Consider the following 22317-nt stretch of genomic DNA (forward strand, 5'->3'; position numbering starts at 1 on the left):
CTGCCTTTTTAAATATTTATGTGTATTTTGCTCTTTATTTTTTATTGTATTATATGTTAATTAGGATATCAATTAAAATACTATAATTATTAAAATATTTTAATATATAGTAATATAAATAATAATAATAAGATTTTTTATTATAATATGTACTGTTGTATACTTGGATGTGTAAACTAGAAACTTTAAATACCAAAAAAAAATCATAAATAGTGTGAATCGTAAAACAATAGCCCATGAGGAGAACAGACATTCTGTATCCCCCTCCCCCATGAAATCTGATAAATTATACTATTTGATCAGTTATTTCAGCTGTATTATACCAAAAGTGTATAATAGATGCTAGTACCCTCTCATCCAATGCCGTTCATGAACTAGGCAGGCTTTAGGACCCAGAGGTTGACCGATGAGCATACTGGGTGTGGAGCGCTTTTCTATCCATATGAGACTGCAGTTTGGAAACAGGTTTACTTTTCTGTTTACCTGAGGTACGGATCCTTTCTTTCTCTGTTACTTTCAGTGGGTCTCTTCAACGTCTTCATTCTAGTAAGTCTTCATACTTCACCAAACTTGTATTAAACGATACGTTTGCTATTTTTTTTATATGCGTCATGATTTAATCACACGGCCTGAAATAGAGTATTATTATTATCGTTGTAATAAAATCAGTACAACAGCCTAGTCGTAAGCGTTATAATTGCATAAAGTGTTCATAAATAATCACATAACTAGGTAACCATTTTAATGGAGGACAGTCGTGTTTAACCCTTACAAATCTGTTTCATCATGGCAACCCCAATACTTTACGGAATACTGTGGTGTCCTGACTTTCCCAGTATAAATGTTTATATTTATCGAGTGCATGAGAGTTGTGTAAGTGAAGAACTTTTCATATATGCCTTTTTTTTTTAGATCATTTCATCTGTGCCTTATTCAGAGTTCTCAATATGAATTTGGCCAAAAAACTTATTGGAGGGCTCATCGATGTTGTAAGGTAAGCTACCTGCCAGTGTTAACTTTAACATAATTCGTAAGCCTGCAATATCATGCAAAAAGTATCAGTCTTATTTTTCTTGCCTCTTTCCATATTTGCATCATAGCAACATCGATCCAGCCCAATTCGTTCCATCTGACCCTGTAAGTTTGAGTATAATAGTTTTGTTATTTTCATAATGGTAATGTTTAAGAGTAAAAAGCTTTATGTCATAGCAGTAAAACATTCCCAGGGAACACACATCCTAATAAAACACAAATGCCTGCCTAATGCATAAATGTTAATGTAAATGTAATCCTGAAGTTCAGAGAGAGTGGTTCATTGATTCTTGCCATGGCATATAAAATGTTTATAATGCACTTCTCAAAGTGTTCGCTCTGTTTGTTCCAGCCACCTCCCAGAAGACCACTGGCATATGCCAATCCCAATGAAACTGATGAGGAGAGGCAGTTTCGCAAAGTTTTTCAACAACTTGCAGGGGATGTGAGTAGGCTTTTTTATGGAGAATATAATATTCCTTCTTTATATTTGTATATCTGTTTGCCAGAGGGTGTATACAAAGTATTTACTCTCAGGGCTGCTTCACATTAAGGTAGCAGTGGTGCAGTTTCTTACAAGATCATAGCTAAGCTCAGCCAGGTTTATGCCTAGGGGCTTATTTCACTTCCCCCACTTTTTGGGAGTTTTACTACTCTAACGTCTGAACACTTATCATCCCCTTTGTCCCTGCATGTTATCAAGGCATTTGAGGTATCTTGAGTATGGTATCACTAATCAAAAAAGTTGTGAAATGTGTCAGGTGAACACCTTAACGTTTAAAGCCAGAAGCTTCCACACCAAAGGATTGTCTACATTCCACCGTTTTGCTCCACCCAGCATGCTTGTGCCTTTTCCTCTGATTTCAGAACAGTTTATTGACACGCAGTTTAGTAGGGCATATTCAGAGTTTCCGATCCAAGAACAGACAACAGAGGTGTGGCTTAAGCATACAAAACTATACGCCGCCTTGTCTCTGAATACAGTCAAGCAACCCTACTGGCTCTTCCGCTTGTACATTCCTGCCATTGTTTTGGAGGTTGTTTCGCCTGGTGTGTTGAGTCATAGAGGGGTGTGCATGCGTGCTGAGTATATGAGGCATTGGTTAAAGTGGTTCGCCCTCTAAAGTTGGAAAGATACTTCCTTGTTGTATTATAAAAAGTTTGAGTCAATTTTGTACTAAAAGTGACTTTTCATTCTTATTTTGTATGATCTACAACATCAAAAATATCACCAAGATGATGCAGTGTCCCCAGAGTACGTTTGTGAAGTTTTAGCTCAAAATACCCCACAGATAATTCATTATAACATGTTAAAATTGCCACTTTGTTGGTGTGAGCAAAAATGTGCCGTTTTGGGTGTGTCCTTTAAAATGCAAATGAGCTGATCTCTGCACTAAATGGCAGTGCTGTGGTTGGATAGTGCAGATTAAGGGGTGGCATATCCCCTTCTGACATCACAAGGGGAGGCAAATTTCAATTATCTATCCTTTCACATGCTTGCAGAGAATGGTTTACCAAAACTAAGTTCCTGGGTTAATCTTTTTCACATTTTCTAGATTGCTAGAAGCACTGGGGACCCAACTATAGCACTTAAAGTCAGATTTTTATGATATGTCCTCTAAAAATGCATAGTGTAGGTGAATTGGGATGCAGCAATGGCGTTGTGTTTACTCTAAAAAATCAGATTGAGAAAGCATTTTTGAAGTAAATATCTGTATTTTCTTAATTGAGAATTATAAAAAGTGCTGTTATGTTGTGAAAGCAGAGAGGACTTCTTACATCTTATATTAATTTCCTCATTATAGGACATGGAGGTGAGCCCTAATGAACTCATGAATATTCTTAACAAGATTATCGCCAAACGTAAGTCCTTTTATCCTATGTTTGCAACAAGTTAAGATTCATTCATGTGACATGAATGAACCACAATGTTAAAGGTGTTAATAAGTTTACTTATTATCTTCTCTAGGTGGTGATCTAAAGACAGATGGTTTCAGTGTTGAGTCCTGCAGGAGCATGGTGGCAGTAATGGATGTATCCTTCAATACCCTGTCAATTATGGGGGGGGGGGTCATTTTGCTGCATTAAGCAAAGTGTCAGATTCATTGATTTTTGCCTTGACAATTTGCTCTCTCAGAGTGACAGTACTGGAAAGCTAGGCTTCGAGGAGTTCAAGTATCTTTGGAATAACATCAAGAGGTGGCAGGTAAAAGTGTTTGTAAAATATTTTTAAAGCTGTAATTGACGTGAATGTTATGTGCAAAACAGATCACCTCTGTCCTATTTCTACATAATGTAATGAGCTTTCTGGTTCACAATACAGGTTTCAATTTTGTATATCAGAAAAGCTGAGTTTCTAATAACCCTTTTTTTTTGTTACATTCAGGGCATTTATAAGAATTTTGATGCAGACCGCTCTGGTATGATTGGAGCTTCCGAGCTGCCCGGAGCTTTCAGTTCAGCAGGTAAGAAGTATTGTCATGCTGAAATGGGTATGACGTTATCCACCTTATTTTTGAACGCGGAAGTAAGTGATGTGACGTATTTCCCTTTTTTTGTGCGAGACGCCCATTTCAATAGCCGGCCGGAAGAACAGTGTTCTGGGAGCATGCATAAAACATGATTTAAACAGTTATGGTAAATATTTAGTACACCTGCCATGTGTGACCCAGTGGGAGGATGAAATAAAGAAGTGGCCAGATTTATCATATATTCAGTCATTTCATGTTGTTGCTTGGGGCTTTAATGCGCAACTATAAAAGCACAGAGGCATATCAGTATCTTTACAATGGGAAAGTCAGTCTAGTGTTTGTACATAGAGTAGACCAAGAATTCGTGTTTTTAACCTTTTCAGGCAATGGATTAAAATGTCACAACTGTCCCTCTGGTGTGAGTTTTTTTTAAACTGCAATTTTTAATTGAGTTTTATGGCAACACATCAAGCTTCACGTGGTCCGACACATACAGCAAGATTAGCAGCAGCAGCAGTATCTTTCTCATTGAACACATTGTGAGTTATTTGAAGAAACCATAATTATACTATTACATTTATTCAGTATTGTTTTTGTTTTTTGAAAAATATTATTACATCGCTTCTTATGCACTAAGACCCGAGCTTATGAAATTATTTGCTTTTCATTTAAAACATAACAAAAGTATGCGTAATATATTTTTAACTGTAATATCATTTTTGTAATAATATATAGTAGCAAAATAAATAAGCCAGCTAATTCAGCATATTTTTTTCAGCATAATTTTAGTTGTTTTTGAATACGGAAATTACTGTATTTATTGTTCACTGGCACTCTCTATGAAAGGTTTTACTGGATGGATCTGTGGATACCATAAACTGTAAAAAAAAATAGGTGGATACAGATCATGGGTGCATGTACGCCACATACACATTCAGCTCTTGTGTGAGTGTTATGGTTAAAACAAATGTTTTGTTAGAATTTTACTGTGTTTGTACCAGCTATTATGGCAACCCCTAACTGTACAAATTATGCCGGTCTTTCTGGATTTCATAATAAACATTAATAAGCCAGTCAAAACTGCACACTCGTGTCCCTCACAGTACGACTATCATTAGCTTTAGAGTTCAAAGATGGCAGCGCCCACATTTACATAAAAAAATAAGGTGGATAGCAGTGCAAGAAACATGGAAACACAAAATTTATTTGCAGTGTGGTGTCCAAGATAAATATTGTTCCAATGTAGCTTTTTGCCAAATGCAATGGTGATATGGAAAAACTCCCTAAAATCTTTAACTTTAAATGTTAAAGGCTTGTTAATGTAAAGATGATGTATTTATTTTTAATATTGTGAAAAAATACCAGTATGTTTCCTAGCCATCATAAGCTTTTTTTTCTATTTGTCAATGTATGAGTCAGCGTAGAATAGATATCTCATGGGACTCAATCTTCCTTTGTTTAGGTTTCCCACTTAATGATCAGCTTTTCCAGATGATTGTCCGAAGATACAGTGACGCTGATGGCAACATGGACTTTGACAATTTCATTGGGTGTCTTGTGCGTCTAGATGCTATGTGCCGTAAGTCAAACTTCTGTTTCACTGTCTTCTTATTCTTTCTAGTAGTGCTCATATTTAGCATGATGTGCCTTACTAATGTACATTTACAGGTGCCTTCAAGACACTTGACAAGGACAACAATGGTACCATTAAAGTTGACATTCAGGAGGTTTGTTAACTGTTATTTAATTGCATTTCATAATTCATTTATAATCTTTAGTCTTATATTTATGTTTAACTTATTCTGTCTTTTGTTTCATCCACAGTGGTTGCAGTTGACTATGTACTCCTAAACAAACAAGAATGCTCCAGTCAGTTCTCCTACCTTGGTGGAATATCATTGTCATCATTTTTATAACATGCCTTATTGTTTTATTGTTAGTTAAAAGCATGAAATAAACATGCTTCACTGACACTAGGTGGCAGCTTTGCTGCAATAAGATACATGTTTGCATTTTGACCTCTAAATGTGTAGTCTACCCCAGTTTTTATTCCAAAGCAATTGCGTTATTGTCTTCTGTTTAACAACCACCATCATTTAACGAAGTGCATAACCAAAGATTGAAAATCTATGCTTTTAGATATAATGTGTGTATATATATGGATCGAGCATGCAAGTTCATTGAAGACATGAATTAATGAAAGTTTTGAAGTGGTTTTTATTACGCTGGCGCACAAATAAACATTATTTGTTCTGGACATACAAAAGCAGACTGACTCATTACGTGTTCAAACACCGGTTGCCCCGAGCAACGCAAGCTATCCTCATCTGGAGAAGGTTGGACTTGAGAATGACTGACAGTTAGAGCAGCCATTTAAAATAGCGAGCGCTAGATAATATTCCTACAGCAGCCAATAGCCTGACAGTTCTTCACAAAAGGGCGTGGCCACTGATTTACCTGAGAGAACTGTGTAGAGATGATGCTGAATCAGATCAATGAGCAAACACAGGTGTTAAGCGCGGCCGGGTGAACAAAGCGGGCATTGTTTTTGCGCCATCCTCCGGGGAAGTAAAAACTTAAACCTGTCGTTTCTCTTGTACGGTAAGTTTTGTCAAATTAAATAAATTTTTTTTGAAAGCTGTAAACGCGTTCATATATGTAGTGTTTGGAGTTCTTACTTTAAATGTTGACAATTTGATTAACAGGTTATAACGTACAGGCTACGTGTGTTTTTTATTTGTTCACAGCTTTATGATTTCTGAGGTTGCACATGTTTTGATGACAGGTTTTATCTGTGTTCGCCTGAAGTTCGTCAGGCACGTTGCCAACATATTCAAGCTCAAAATTTTCAATTACCTTACATAACAACGGGTTAAATTTTGATACTTTAGATTACAATCAAGGATTATTTTAAACTATACTATAAAAATAGTAATACAAATAGGATCTCTGTTTTTTAAAGTCATATACTCACGTGTAAACAATTTATCTTGCGCTTTGATTTATAAATTGGTAGTCCACTGCCTGTCATTCACTTTGAACAGCAGTCCCTCATCAATGTACGGATGAAATCTGTACAGTATGCTCATCTAAGCTTGTTGTTAACCATTTGACATTTCTTAGATGTTTAGTATTAGTATGTTCTGTCTCCTTTGCATATATAAAAACTACATAAACAACTTTATCTTTTTTATTCAATCAATTTTTACAAAAAAAAAACATTTACCTATAATAATAATAATATATAACATTATCTGTGTGGAACAGTGATTTTTGTACTGTTCAGCAACAAGTTTCTATTTTCATTGTTTTATTGTATACATTTTGGAGAAAACTTTCATATTCTGCATTGGTAGGCTATATTTTACTTGTAATTTGTTTGTTTATATTAGTGAGATATTTGTATGAACTTTAATTATTCATTTTAGTTAGAGCTAAACTACAATTTGCTGCTATTATTGCAAAGCATGCTTAGTATAATTGTATAATTGAATCATTTGTATACCCCCAGATGCGATACTTAAAAATAATTGTTTATTAGACAGCATTCAGTATGATCAAAAGCTTCTTGCATGCTAAGCATTAGCATAGGTAAGGTATAATTTTGATAAATTATGAAAAGTTTGCATAATGATTTTCCATCCCATAGAGGCAGAATCTCAGTGTGTTTGAATGTGTTTATTTTCACATTCATTTTTCATTTTCATCAGTTGCCTTAAAAAAACACCAAAACTATTCAACAAATGCATCTGTTTTAAAAGCACATGCTGCCGTGATCCTTTTGACACACACACACACAAAAATAGTGTGAAAGACATTTTGACAACCTAAGCACACCCTCCAAAGAGGTTTGTTCCAGGATTGGTTAAGATTTGTAGCGCTATATAATTTTCCACCCTCGTGCTCTGAATGCATGCTAATTTTGAGGTACACCTAGCAATTAATGAATAATGGTTTCGGTGTTGCATAAGAAGATTTGCTCGCATTAGATTTTATGCAAACAATTTCAGCATGTGTGCTCTTCTCTTCGCCGTCATAGTAGGCCAATTATTGCTGTCAGTCTGAGGCATGCTGAGTTTATAAAGCCTTTGCTCTAAGAATAACTGCTTCCCTCAACCTCCCCCCGTTGCAGAACTCTGCTGGGATGGCTGCTGACTCCACAATGAGGTCTGAGGTAGAGGAGCTGCAGAGGAGAGCCAATCAGGTGACAGATGAGGTAATGTCATCAACAAACAAACGTTAAAAGTAAACTTCCAGATCGTGGTATTGATTCTTATTTATCATCAGCTAACAGTGTGTGACCTGTTAGTGTTGTTTCTGTTTTGATGACATTGCACAACCTCAACTCGCTTATCAACAAGCTGATGACATCAAACATTTTCCCTGTTCTCCTGTTAAGGTTGCTACAGGTCACTCTTATCACCATGGTACATAGCTGCTAGGACGATGGCGCTGAACATGTTATATATGCACTTGCATTATTGATTCCTGTTGTGACTAAGTTATGTAAATTATAAATGAAGCCATTATTTATTATGCCTGATTTTCTGCATGGTATTAAAGAGACCCTATTTCATTGCTAAAAAGAACATTATTTTGTGTATTTGGCGTAATCCAATGTATTCACATGGTTTATGGTTCAATAATTTTCCACATACCGTAAATTAATGTTGCTTTTCTAGGCCGGCCTTTCTGAAACAGGTCGATTTGTACAAAGTGCATCATTTTGAAAAGCGCGTCATGCTTTAAATGGCCAGCTATCCAGTGCATTTTGATTGGCTGAATACCTTAAGCGAGTGATGGAAATGTGGTGCTTATTACCATATTTGGAAGATCAGTTTTAAACAGGAGATAATGTTGTCTTTACTACCTTATCAATACAAGCCCGAATCTGATCCAGTAAATGCAGATTACCAAAGTGATCGATTAACTTGAGCAGAATTTAACAGATTCGGTATGGTAAGGGTAGATACTAAAACATAAAACCATGTCTGCATTTGTGATCATAAAAACAACAAGCGCTGCTCAAAACTTTTGTTTGAATCATGGTTTGTATAGTCACTAGTAAATTCTTTAAATATGAAACATAGGGTACTTACAGGCTGTGATTCAGAAGCAGGCAGAATTAAGTTAATGCGCATTGAGTGCATTGAGTCAACCTGCTGTGGAAGTAAACTGTTGCCAATCCTTGCATTCATTGTAGTCCAAGAAAAGACATTTAAAGTCAGTTATAGGTGATAACTTTTCGGTATTTCGGTCACACTTTACTTGAAGGCAGGGTTGCCAGGTCCAAGAAAAATTTCCAGCCCAATGACAACTTAAAACCCGCCCAAAAGGAATGAAAACTAGCCCAATTTTTACATTTGTCCAATCACAGTTGAAAACTCCGGGATTACAACGAAGACTCTAAAATAAACTCTTACTATTGCTTTTAATGTACTTTCCATGCAGATGAAAATTTTCTTTATGCACTTAAGGTGCTCTATTTTCACACACTATTCTGTTCTCAAAAAAAACCCCATCTACTTTAGTACTTCTTAAGATTATCTTTAGTACATCTAAGTGTACCCAACCGTGCCATTTTGAGACAGTATGAACTCTGCCCTTTTAACATACTCTCTACGTATTTTATTTAACTTGAAAAGATCATACAAAGATGGGTTCACGTGGTCTGTAAATATCCTCTCAGTATAGACCTAACTCCTTACGTAAGGTAATTTCTTGTTTCTGACCTGATATTAAGAGCAAAATGTGCCCCTCCAATCACTTTTCCACTGACTTCCTGATGCTGCAGCTGTCCTTGGGTTGACATGTATTGCTTATGGGATAAATGCACATTAGGAAAATAAAGAACGTTCATTTTATAAGTCCATAGATAAACATTTTCGTGGCCGCGGCACATTATAAAACTAGCCCAAAAAACCGCAACCCGCAGCTCCGAAATTTTTCCCGCAACTGTATTTTCAAAATAGCCTAATTGTGCGGGAAAACCGCAAACAACACTGCTTGAAGGGGTGTTAGTAGGCCTGACATGACACCTTCATAATCATCACATGACCATAAAAGAGATTTTATGCACATAAACATAACACAAGACTAACCACTTTTTACCAGTGATACAAATATAATTTGTCATTAAAATGTCATTAAGTGTTAATACTCTGTCAAATATTTTTATAACAGCATCATAAACATTGTGTTTTAGTAAATAAATATAGTGTTTTTTTTAGTTTACTACATGTGTTTAACAAATCAAATCAACCATCCAATAATAATAATAATCATAATCATCATAATAATAATTAAAATTGATAAAATTATATTGTATTACATTTGGAGACCAATTCATCTAATAAGCCAGCGTTAGGTTCATATTGCTGTAAAAACAGTTAAATACATTAAATTAATTAATTAAATATTTTGTTTATTTAGTTTTTTTCTATGTCAGAACATTTACCCTCTGTGTGAGGAAGAACAAGTTCTGTTAGTTGTCAGTTTTTTATGTATTGTGCACATAAAGTTAAGTATAATCTTTTGACGTGTCTGTTGCATTTTGTTAAGGTATTTAAAACTATTTGACATATTAACACCTAATGAAATTTAAATGACAGTTTAATGTATTAATCCATAAAGCTAGTTTGGTAATTATATGTCTTTGTTTATGACAAGTTATGATGTATTGTTTTATGTCAAGTTGTCATAACATAATCATGTCATTTTTGCATTAAAATTGAACAAATGACACTTAATGACAGTTGTCATAAATGTGAATAAAATCTCCTTCATGTCAGATTTTGAAGGTGCCATGTCAGTCTTATGAACACCCCTTCAAGTCAAGTTTATTTCTAACTTTGCAGACCGTTAACATGTAGTAACACATTTTTAAAAAAAAATCATAACAGGGAAATTGGGGCTCTTCAAATAATGACAGCAGGTGCCATTAGATTGCCACTTGGTATATTTGATAAACTGCTCTGAAGTTGATATAGAGTAGGATATACAATAGGTTTGAATAAATACTTTACATGCAATGTTTTTTAAATACTTGTTTTTACCTCCATCATGCAGTCTCTAGAGATCACCAGAAACATGAAGCTTCTGTTAGAGGAGGTGAGTAAGCTACTAAATAGTGCCCTGACTCATTATCATTTCATTATCATTTACTATGATCACACAAAAAATCTGAGATTCAAAATGCAAGTTTTGTTATAGGATTTTTAAGAATTTTAAACATTATAACATACAAAAAATTGGCTTATTAAAGACAATGAAAGCAAACTGTAAGTACATTGACTGTCTTATATAAAGTTTGTCATGAAAGCATAATAAATTCGGATATTTCACTTTTTACTTTGTTGATTAATATCACGTTATACATTTTTTAAAAGTATTTTCAAAATAAAAGAGCAATAGGTACAGTGTTTTTGTGTTTATTATTTGCTTTTCTCATCTTAGCTTTGTCTACTTCAATGTGCTTTCATATTGATTTCTTTACCTCACGCTTTTCAACAGAGTAAAGATGCAGGAATCCGGACACTGGTTATGCTGGATGAACAGGGAGGTAATGAGTTATCTCCATACATATTGTATTATAGATAAATAAATGAAGAATCTACAGCAGGTTATTTATAAACTTGTAAATGCATCATTTGATGTTCAGCCACTGAATGTAATAGCAATTGCATCTGTATGACAGGTAGCTATTATCTCTATGCTAATGACACAGAGTATGCACAATCTTGCATATGTGGGTGAACATCCCTTGTGTTCTTCCTCTTCTGTTATTTACTTGTCTCTTCAGTACGACATATAAATGTACTTATATATGATTTTGTACATATGCAAAAATGTATGTGTTTGCTTGTGCATGCTCGCACATATCTACCCCTTTCAATTCACCCTTCCTACTGCCTCCCACGCCCGCCCCATCTCCCTTGCATGGGCAGAACAACTGGACCGCATTGAAGAGGGCTTGGATCAGATCAACAAGGACATGAAGGAGGCTGAGAAAAATCTCACTGACATGGCCAGATGCTGCGGTCTGTGCATCTGGCCATGTACAAAGTAGGTCTCCTCCCAGACACCTGAGCCATGACTGGGCTTTGGTAGTCGGCTATCAAGCTGTCAGTCATGCCACCTTTCTGCCCATGCCTCTGTCCCATCACTAAACCTGTCCTGCATTGAAGTTCCCTTTAGATTTGTCCTTGTAATCATGGGCAAGTTATGTGAGCAGAGGTTTGTTGTTGTTTAAAATGAACCTAATTGTTGTACAACCCATGCTCACATAACAGTTGCCATTGTTTTTCTTAACACATTTCAGTCAAATTCCTAACACACTTTAGTCATTTTTTTAAGTTTATATATGTTTTGTATTGTCATTTTGAACCCGAAGCTACATTAGACGTTTAGTTGCTTGTGGGCTTGTGTCGCTTGTTAAGAAAAATGTTGTTGTGTTTTTATCTTATCCCCGTACTTTAACCCCTGAAACCTTCATACTCTGTAATCCCACCTTCCGTCATCCAGAGCAGCTGGAGCGGGTTGAGGAAGGGCTGGACCAGATCAACCAGGACATGAGGGAAGCTGAGAAAAACCTTACAGATCTGGGCAAATGCTGCGGTCTGTGCTCCTGTGATAAGTATGTGATGTGATGGAGGGGCTTTGCTTTCAGGGGCATGTAGGTGTGCTTGCACGAAAACATGCATGTTCTGGTCATTTTGTGCCAAATGTTTGAACTTACAAAATCACAGTCTTTTTTTAGTTAAGCCTCTAAAAATTGTACGCCCCTGAATCTAACTTGTTGGATCAACTCCAAGCCTTTATCCAAATAATAAGCACTGTGATTCTTGTGTGGTTCATTCAGAACGGATGCAACACAAACTAATAGCGTCTCCAGCAGTCGGTGTTAAATCATATGCGATAACAGCCTACATTTACAGATCATTTCTCAAGGTTTTTGGGGACAGATATATTTACTCTCATATTTCTCACGTGGCTTTCCACAGGCTAAAGAACTTTGAAGCAAGTGGGGCCTATAAAAAAGTCTGGGGTAATAATCAAGACGGGGTGGTGTCTAGCCAGCCCTCGTCCCGTGTGGTGGATGAGAGGGAGAAGATGACTATGAGTGGTGGATACATAAAAAGGTTCCAGACTTTTACTCAGATTGAAATATGTTAATGTAATAACAGCATTCCGATATAATTATGGACATAAAGAATGAAGGGTTGACAGTGATTTATCAGTGTGTGAACCTAAATGTTGTCCACTGAATCTGTTTAACAGAGTGACGAATGATGCAAGAGAGGACGAAATGGAGGAAAACTTGGCTCAGGTCGGCAGTATCCTTGGCAACCTCCGAAGCATGGCTATTGACATGGGCAATGAAATCGACACTCAGAATGTCCAGATAGACCGCATACAGAACAAGGTCAGTGTTTGAAATGGGATTATTTGTTTGTTGAACATGAACGATTATATAAGAGAATCTGAAAGTTCCAGTTTATATTAATGGCTGTTTTTTGTTTTGTTTTTGCAGGCCATGGTTAATGAATCCCGGATCAATGAGGCCAATCAGAGGGCCACAAAGCTAATATCAAGATAAAACAGAATGCTAGCCATTACATAATTTGTTATATCACAGTCTTGTGCACACATAATGATTTTATGGAACCTTTTTACATAATTTTTTGTCTATTGATGTGACAGCAAATTATAAACAAAGAGAAATGTAATGAATTCCAATATAAAGCCTTTGTCATCGTAGTGTGCCTTGTATTTGTAATTTAAGCATGTATTGTATATAAATGATATTTTAGATTCTTGTTTTTTAAGCCTGCAGAACACATCATCATGAATGAGAAATGCCCACTTTAACTCTCAAAAAAAAAGAAAAAAGAAAACAGTGTCTTTGTATTGGTAAATGTATTTTGTCTGTTTTAAGCAACCGTTAAAGTAATAAACCAATTTATACATTGTTTTTCCTGATGCACAGAATGTTTTTCTGCTTTATGTGCCACTTGCATCATTGTCTTAAAAATGCATACGTCAATTTTTTCAACTTTAATATTATTTTCTCCTTAAAACTTAATTTTTTTGTGATACACATGAAACAAGCCTGGATAGTTTTAAATGTAGGCAACTATTAGATTTTTCAGATTAATTTTAAAGGAGCCTCACTACACCCACCTACAGGTTATGTGGTTCAATTACAATGCCACTTCCCTGCTTTGGGAGAGAAGCTCAAAATGGTGGCGATAGTTAGTGCGTGGCCACTTCACTGTTGAACTGCATAAATGGTGATCTTATTTTACATATAAGGTTTTATTTTGGAACCACGCAAACTGTATGCTAATTTTTGCATATTATACTCAACGTCAAGTAATTCAATATGACAACGGAGACCTTATAAAAGCCAGGGGAAAAAATATTTTTTAGTCAAAATCTCACTGTTAACACTATCCATTATAGTTTATATTTAATAATACATTAATATTATTATTACAGTATAGTACAAATCTATATATCATATAAGCAAGCTTCTTTTTGATTAGTACAATAGTCCATCTTTGAATGCTACCTACTCCCATGTGTTTTTTATTAATTAAAAAAATTGCGTATAAAAAATAAAAAATACGCGTTATGTTGTGCTTAAATTTTTTTATTCTATTTAACTGTACGTGAAATAGTTTGCAGTTTGGATCGGGCCACAGTGTTCATATAAATGTTAGGTCTGCTTCCATACAGGCACAGGGCAGGATTACTATAGAATGTTGGCGAACTATCTTCGCGGAGGGGGAAAAACACGTAAACTGAGTCTGCGCGACGCAGGGGATCGCCGCCTGCGAAGTTTATCGGCCAACACTACAGCGACAAATCCTAGGACACGTTCGGCCTCAATGTAGGTAAATACCACTTAATCTATCACTATATGAATACTAAGAAAGTTCGACAAGGGTCCATATCTCAACGCCCGTCTTTCAGATTTGCGTAAAACTCGTTCGTTAACGCGTCTGCGAAATGCTTGCGTACTCCCTTTTTTCCACTAGGCTTGCTAGCTACAGCTACAAAATACGACTCGGTTCGTGCATTCGGAAGGACTACGTGCTTATTACTAGAAATACCTAAATATTTACGCGTAAAGCGTGTTATTGACGTGCAAAAATGTATTTTCTGTATTAATGCGTATTTGGCGAAATGAATACGTGAGACGCGTGATGTGTTCTGTGCTCGCTCGGTCGCTCGCTTCTCTCTGTTGCTCTCAAGATTAGACAGGAAAACAACAAAGAAGCAGGAAGCATATGGAGACACCGGCGAGGCGCTGTGAGATCACACTGCAATTAGTTGTAACAGTTAATTTAAAGTAAAAGGAGCCTGAAAATATGGATCTGTCTTTTCCTTTTGGATCTGTCTGCCTGTGCTGTCTTTTTAAAGGGCACGCGTCACAAGAGCATCACTATTGAGGATTCATGTTGTGTTTATATCTAATGATTTATTATGAAGGTGTGTGCGTGAGACTTTTCAGTGTTGTCCTTCAAATTGTAATGCTGATTTTTATTAGTTAAGTTGTCTGATATTTTAGGACACCATCGTGTATAAATGTGTGCTTTATATTCTCGAATAACGATAAACATTTAGAATTAAATTATTGTCTGTAAGTGATTGTTATAATATTGACCTTATAAATGGAAGAAATAGTGTAGTATTCTTTTGTGTTTGCATGGTAAACTTGAATACATTGAAATTTACCCCAGTATATTGTAGTATTTACTACACTAAGTTTATTGTGTAATATAGTATTCTGTGGTGTTAACTATACACCTTATTTTCGAACGCGGAAGTAAGTGCTGTGACGTATTTCCCTTCTTTGTGCAAGACCTCCGTTTTAATAGCCGGCAGGTAGAAACGGTGTAGTGGGAGCACGGATAAAACATGATTTAACGGACAGGTCTTCAATGCGCAACTATGAAAGCACAGAGGCATATCAGTATCTATGTCATAACTCTCCCTCTGGTGTGAGTTTTTTTTAAATAGCAGTTTTTAATTGACACCTGGTCCGACAGTCAGCAGCGTCTTTCTCATTCAACGCATTGTTAGTTATTTGAACAAACCATATAAACATTAAACTACTACATTTATTTAGTATTGTTTTCGTTTTATCGCTTCTTATGCACTAGATGGAGATGAGCTTATTATTTGCTTATTTTAAAATGATTTGCGTTTTAATTTAAAACATAACAAACTTAAGCGCAAACACATTAAGAACTATTATAAACATTAACTTATATTGTACTGTAATAATATATAGTAACAGAATAAATAAACCAGCTAAAGGTACATTCACATTATAAGCGACTTTGTCGCTGTGTGACGCTCGTCTCTTTCAAAAGAGGTGTTTCTAAAATGGTTGTCGTAAAACAAATGAGTACCGTCCACTCCAGTAAGTGACGATGACGTGAACTCCACTGCTTCGTTCTCATTGGTAGTTGCTCTCGAAAGTCGCTCATAATTTGCATAAAGTTAAACATTTCTCAACTTTGTTAAGTGACTAAACACGCCCCATCCGGTCGCCAACGGTCACTGTCGCTCGTGTCGCCAATCTTCCATTGAAGTCAATGAGATTGCGTCGCTCTGCTACTGCTAGTCGCTGCTAGTCTAAATGCAGCTTTAATCAGCATATTTTTTCAAACAATTATTGTGTTTATTGTAGGGATGCGTGATAATCCACATGTGGTGTCATACGCATCTCGTCGGTGGAGCCGGTTCCTTGATGGGTAGTAAATCGCCGCCATCACCTGCTATTGAGATGGAGCAGCATTTACTACATAAAGCAGTAGTTCACGGACAAGCTGGGCCATATCACATACATATTGCAGGCGATACATCCGCGATCATTAATGCAAAATTGCGTTGATTGTAGGGCTGGGTATCGATTCAGATGTTCCAGATTGATTCGGTTTAGATTCACAAGCTATCGGTTCGATTTCCAATTCCGGTTCTCAGGCCGGTTTTTATACTTGATTCTCGATTCAACTCAATGAATATAGATTTAATACAAATACTATATTAATAAAAAAGAACAGTGAACAGCAGTAACAATAAAAAGAAATTAAAAGACACAACACTATCGTCGTTGTCTTGCTTGTGAAATCTAAAATGCTTCCATACTTCTGACTTTTTATGTGAAGGTGGCATCAACGTCGATGAAGCACATGAAACTGGCATTTTAAGCACTGAATGAATGAATGACAGGCTTGCCTCTCGCTCCTTGGTAACATAGCGCAAGCAAAAAAAGAGGGTGACATCTAGTAAAGAAGAAGACTAGTAATTAGATTAATGTTAATCTTACGTTCAATGTTTGCGGAAATAAATATTAAAAAAAATGTAAAAAATGTAAAAAAAAATTTGCCCAGCCCTAGTCGATTGTCAGTGAACTACAGTTTTGTGTAGTAAATGCCGCTCCATCTGACGGCGATTTAATTCTAATCAAGGAACGGGCTTCACCTACAAGATGCGCAATGACAATCACATGCGAATTATTGCGCATCCCTAATTTATTTTGTAGTGGCAGTTTCTATCTAAGGTTTTACAAATGGATGTGTGGTTATAGATAATGGGTGCACGTGCGCCACACACATTGAGCTCTTGTGCGTGGATTATCGTTAAAACAAATGTTTTGTTAGAAATTTACTGCGTTTGTACCGGCTATTATGGGAACCCCTTACTGCACAAATTATGACGGTCTTCCTGTATTTTTATAATAAATATTAAAAACCCAGTTAAAGCGGCATACTCATGTCCCTTGCAATGCAACTACCATTTGCTTTAGTGGCTCAACGAAAGTCTTACACAAAGGAGCTCAAAGATGGCGACGCCCAAATTTACGTCAAAAATAAGGTGGATAGTGAATTGATTAAACTGTATTAATAATACTGCAGTAAACTTTAATATTAACTATGGTAGGATTCCAAAACAGTATAGGTTCGATACTAGGGAACAGTACACACATACTGATAGAAATAGATGGTTTCAGCAGCAACAAGATAAACAAACTGCTTTTGTGGACTAAACGCAACTTCCGGTAGACTTCCACATAGAATCGATAACAACCGAGTCATTTTACAGTAGTTTAATACTGATGAAGAGAAATAAATGACAAGAAAATTACCTTCTTTCATATATCATATCAAACGCGTATCAACTATTACACTCACATTGAGGTAACATTTAAATTAATTAATGTATACAATGTTAGCTAGCTACGGGTCCTTGAAATCTTGAAAAACAGTTTATAGATTAAATGCAAAATTATATGCTTTAAATAAAGTAATGTGCCAACTGCATGTGTGTGTGTGTATATGAATGAATGTAAGACGTATTTATATATTTGTCTAAATGTTGATTTATCATTTTAGCCATTATATGCGCAAGGCAAAATGAGGAAGGAATTAATCGAATTGTTCATAGAGAAATGTAAATTGAATCTCTCTTTATTTTTTCAGACAAAAAGTTCAAGCCATCTTTCTGATAGATGTTATCTAGAAGCCCTGTTTAATTGTGAATGAAAACCACTGAGACCTTACACAGAGGAGAATGTCTGGGTTTCTGCCATACCACTACAGGGGACCAGATGGCAGTTTGACACGGTTTAAGAAAAGAAAGTCACGGTTCACGTATCAGGAGGTTGAGCTGCTTCTCAATGAGGTACAGAGAAAACGGCACATTCTCGTTGGTAAGGCGTTTAGATTTTCAGCACTATTATGCTTTGTGTCGTTTTAATAATGAACCCTAACTTTAAAATAAGTCTAATATACTAATGTTTGAAACAGGGCGGTTCAACAGGGGCATTTCGAAGGAACTCAAACACCATACTTGGGCTGCTCTGACGGACCGTATCAATGAGGTCAGCGAGTGTCACAGAGAGGTCATCGAAGTCATCAAAAAATGGGCCGACCTCAAATGCGATACCAAGCGGAGAGTGGCAGCCATGAAGGCGGCGGGAGCCACGGCTGCCTATATTGCGCAAGAGCTTTCACCTGTGGAAGCCATGGTGCATCAGATCCTTCAGATGTCCAGCAAAAACATGACGGCTTTGGCAAGTGATGACCAAATGGATGATGACAATGAGGATAGTCTAGGTGCTTCTGAGATACCACATAGCTCTTCGGGATTTGCAAATGGCATGCCTCATTCATTTGGCCTAGCAATGCCACCTCCTATCCACACTAGGATCCCAGGGAAAAGAGATGTTGCGCCACCTACAGATATGATGTATAGCTGTGAGTTTTGTTTTATTTTAGTTGAATAAGTTAATTATTTACTGCGTGTTGTTATATTTCCAATTCACTAAATTATAATTGTTTTGAAATAAAATAATAGATGATTCAGCAGTGCCGCTTACGGACTTCGAGACGGACACATTAGAAAAGGAAGGTAGGACACAACAGGAATACTCGCTATAATATTTTTTATTCTTTTGCTAATTTATATTTGGCTACTATTGTTTATACATTAAGTAAAACTTTGTGTATTTACAATGCATATGCCTACATTTTGTTTTGTTGTTGATCCAGACACTATCATGCCATTTATTGAACCAGGATGCCAAAAAGATCAGAATACTATAAATCCTCTTGGATTCCTCAGCCACCCCAGTGGTGAGAAAAGCAATATGCCAGAACAACCAAATCACAGCACATTCAATGGTCGTCCAGCAATCGGCATTGCAACCCTGACTCCGCCCTCTGGAGCATCCTCATCACATTCAGTTCCAGCTCCGCCTCCTCCCCGGCCATCTCCTACGGATCAGCCCAGCCTACGGGAGCATTTAGCCCAAAGTGCCTCACGCAGCCTGCAGGAGCAGCAGGCCACTACACAGCTGATAGGGTCGCTTTCTCGCTCCCTTGAGTCCCTCGCAGAATCAATGCAACGTCTGGTTCAGACCCAGAAGCAGTTTTCACGCGACAGCTTACAGCTGCAGCGTAACACTCTGCATGTCCTGCGTGACTTCTCTTCCAGCGCCCTGACTCTCCTTCAAGACAAGACCAATGGCCATCCATAATCCATGAACTACCGATAAGTTTTCTGGCCTCAACATTTAGAACTACTACTGGTCACAGAAAGTTATATAAGAAAATATTGTGAGATTATAATCTAGAGTTTATGGCAGTCGTACTTTGAATCTTTATGAAAGTCAGGACAGGACTGCGAAAATTTGTATCTATTTATATGAAAACAAAATAAAATCCATTAGAAGTGAAATGCATTAGGAGTTGGAATAATATTGACACCTGTAGGTTATTTACTCCCATAGATATGTACACTAGATCTCGCCTTGGCTACAGCAGTTCATTGGACCAAATGCGTCAAATAGAGCCGCCATCTTGAAACAGAGGAACCCCTCATCAGTTTCATTGTAGGCAATGGTGTAACAGAAATAAAATCACCATAAATCGTCATGAATGCGATTGTCTAGTTTTTCTTTTGGTTTGGTCAGACATGTATTTAGCATTGAGTCCAGAAAAAATTAAAGTTTTGAAATTACGAAAACCAACTTTTTCTAACTATAATGCAAAGTGCTAGTAGGGCTAACATCCATACACAGCACAAAAGTCTGGCATTGTCCATGAATTCGGAGTATAGGCGGAGATAGCAGCTTTACCAAGCTACTTCCTATGACAAGACCCCTGTTCCAAGATGGCGGCGTTTTTGACGCATGCTTAGAACCCATCTAGTGTATATATCTATGATTTACTCCTAGGTATTTTCTGAATATTTTTAGTTGACGCCTAGACCACATAAGCTGGGGTTTCCATCGAAACTTAAAGCAAATCTTTTGTGAATTGGGTGCGTTTCCATCAAGTTCTTCGAACGAAAAACGGTCGGTATCGGTAACCTAGTAACCAACTGTAAACAAAACAAGGCACGCTTAGAAAATGGAGACAGGACTGCAGGACTTTAGTTACGATTTAGTAAGTTATACATTTACTAGTAAAGCTTATAATTGCCAAACTGAATGCTGTGCACAGAAAAAGAAATCAAAAATCTTTGATGCAGGCACTTGCAGTTTTCCCATATATGGGAAAGACAACGTCACGTGGGTTTAATGTTTGCCACGTCAGAATTTATTCGGCAAATGCGTTTCCATCTCCCATTATTCGCATTTACTCTTCTTTTACTTTTTTGCACAAGTCAGAAACCACCAGCGCAAAAACATTTTTGCAAATTAAAGGATTTCTATTTCGAAATATGGCGTTTCCATCACTTGTTTCTTATGCGATACTTCAAAATGCGCAAAAATCAGGGTGATGGAAAGCCAGCTATAGACTTTTGTGGACCAATCATGTGCTATTACATAGTTATTTAAAAATTGACGGATAACTATTTGTGGTGCTGTTTATGATATTGCAATTGTTTCATTTTGTTCTCCATGTTTTATTTTAATTTCTGCCTAAATAATTATTTAACAGACCTGCTGTAAAAGTTTCTATAACTTGAATTTTCAGTGATTCATTGTAGTGCTGTACTTTGCCTCCTACGAGTTTAAACGGTTTTTAATCCTAAAATTGAATGAAGGTGAATTACCCTAAAACCCACAAATCTGTTTTAGTCTCCAGAAAAGTAAGTCGGCACACTGTTAAAAAATGTCTCCTAAATCAAAATCCTGTGTGAAACATGATGATTAATAAACATGATTAAAAATATCGCTTGAAGTTTTTACTTGAATGATTCCTAGAGTAAGTTAAATATACAACACTAAAGATTGATGAAGAAAAAGTTGTCACTGTAACAAAAGTGTTTTACTGTTTTTGTCAATGGCTTTAACTAATGGGCTTGTGTGACTAATGTTTCTTTACATTTTACGCTATGCATACCTGAAGCTTTCGCAAATAAATACGAAACCTATCCAGAAACTTACCTCGTGTGTACAATTGCCTGCCTGCAGAATTTCTATTAAACATTTATCAGTCTTGCTGCATTTGTATTTAATTAAATAATGTTTTTCAAGAAAATAGTGATGTTATTGGTGTGATTTCAACCAATGAACTGTGTCGAAATCTTGGTTTAACCTGTGACTGGATAATGTGACTTCAAGAGGGAACCTATCATGGGTAAAGCGAGAACGAGATGGGTGTTTTCAACTTCACGAGGCACCGCCTTTATACCATCTATGACCGCAAGAACCGACAGACGGATGACGTCAAAATACCACGAGAGCGATTCGAGAAATCATACGGACGTCTGATTTCGAATAGCTCTCGCGGTGTTTTGATGTCATCACCTGTCAGTTCTTTCTGTGCCGAACGAAGTCAAACACACATGTTCTCAGCGGATAAAAAAAGAGGGTGTACGATTCTAATGACCTGAACATTACCCCTGAGATGGTAAGAATATCCAGATACATTGTTAAATGTCTTAAAACGTACATTGCCGCTGTTTCTTTGAAGTGTAACATATTTGTTTGGAAAGGTTTTTGCTAGTTAAACGTATTGACTACCATATGTAGGGTGTACAGACGCAGTGGTTACTGTGGTGGTAGGTTATGTGCAGGTATATCTATCTATGCTGTTAATGCAGGAATTTCAATAATCCCGAAAGTTCTGCAGCTGTATGAATGGTCTGATACACATTCTAACTTCTGTCACAATAAAGGCAGTCTGGTTGTAAGGCTTACACGTGATAATGATTTGGGAAAATAGTAGTTCAGAATCTTTGAGAAACATTATCCGGTACGATGCTACAAAATTTGCTGTATTTGACCTGTACCAATAATATGTTTATTTTTGCAGACATGCATGCGCAGATTTTCATATGCGTTTAA

The 22317-nt window shown here is 36.6% G+C and overlaps 3 protein-coding genes across 8 annotated transcripts; all 3 read left to right on the forward strand.

The window, feature by feature from the left end:
* Positions 1-375: 375 nt before the first annotated feature.
* Positions 376-5769, forward strand: capns1b (calpain, small subunit 1 b). Of its 3 annotated transcripts, none has more exons than XM_055196743.2 (11): positions 376-488; positions 913-994; positions 1101-1137; positions 1385-1477; positions 2838-2895; positions 3002-3066; positions 3170-3238; positions 3419-3497; positions 4966-5082; positions 5172-5230; positions 5328-5769. In XM_055196743.2, the coding sequence occupies exons 2-11, from the start codon at positions 948-950 to the stop codon at positions 5352-5354; spliced, it is 651 nt and encodes a 216-aa protein (XP_055052718.1). In that variant the 5' UTR covers positions 376-488; positions 913-947; the 3' UTR covers positions 5355-5769. The 3 variants fall into 3 exon arrangements, with proteins under 3 accessions (XP_055052718.1, XP_055052716.1, XP_055052717.1); XM_055196741.2 differs by having other exon boundaries at positions 391-546; XM_055196742.2 differs by having other exon boundaries at positions 397-546; positions 938-994.
* Positions 5770-5915: 146 nt separating this feature from the next.
* LOC129438153 (synaptosomal-associated protein 25) lies at positions 5916-13476 on the forward strand. 2 transcript variants are annotated; one of them, XM_055196744.2, is made up of 8 exons: positions 5916-6104; positions 7636-7719; positions 10572-10613; positions 11016-11064; positions 11450-11567; positions 12506-12643; positions 12783-12927; positions 13036-13476. In XM_055196744.2, the coding sequence occupies exons 2-8, from the start codon at positions 7648-7650 to the stop codon at positions 13099-13101; spliced, it is 630 nt and encodes a 209-aa protein (XP_055052719.2). In that variant the 5' UTR covers positions 5916-6104; positions 7636-7647; the 3' UTR covers positions 13102-13476. The 2 variants fall into 2 exon arrangements, with proteins under 2 accessions (XP_055052719.2, XP_055052720.2); XM_055196745.2 differs by lacking the exon at positions 11450-11567 and adding an exon at positions 12027-12138.
* Positions 13477-14254: 778 nt separating this feature from the next.
* LOC129438150 (uncharacterized) lies at positions 14255-21508 on the forward strand. Of its 3 annotated transcripts, none has more exons than XM_055196738.2 (5): positions 14255-14401; positions 17999-18228; positions 18326-18775; positions 18876-18929; positions 19070-21508. In XM_055196738.2, exons 2-5 carry the CDS (start codon positions 18090-18092, stop codon positions 19555-19557), a joined length of 1131 nt encoding a protein of 376 aa, XP_055052713.2. In that variant the 5' UTR covers positions 14255-14401; positions 17999-18089; the 3' UTR covers positions 19558-21508. The 3 variants fall into 3 exon arrangements, with proteins under 3 accessions (XP_055052713.2, XP_055052714.2, XP_055052715.2); XM_055196739.2 differs by having other exon boundaries at positions 14257-14397; XM_055196740.2 differs by lacking the exon at positions 14255-14401 and adding an exon at positions 14547-14999.
* Positions 21509-22317: the final 809 nt, after the last annotated feature.

The sequence above is a fragment of the Misgurnus anguillicaudatus genome, chromosome 24 (genome assembly GCF_027580225.2).
Source record: "Misgurnus anguillicaudatus chromosome 24, ASM2758022v2, whole genome shotgun sequence".
NCBI lineage: Eukaryota > Metazoa > Chordata > Actinopteri > Cypriniformes > Cobitidae > Misgurnus > Misgurnus anguillicaudatus.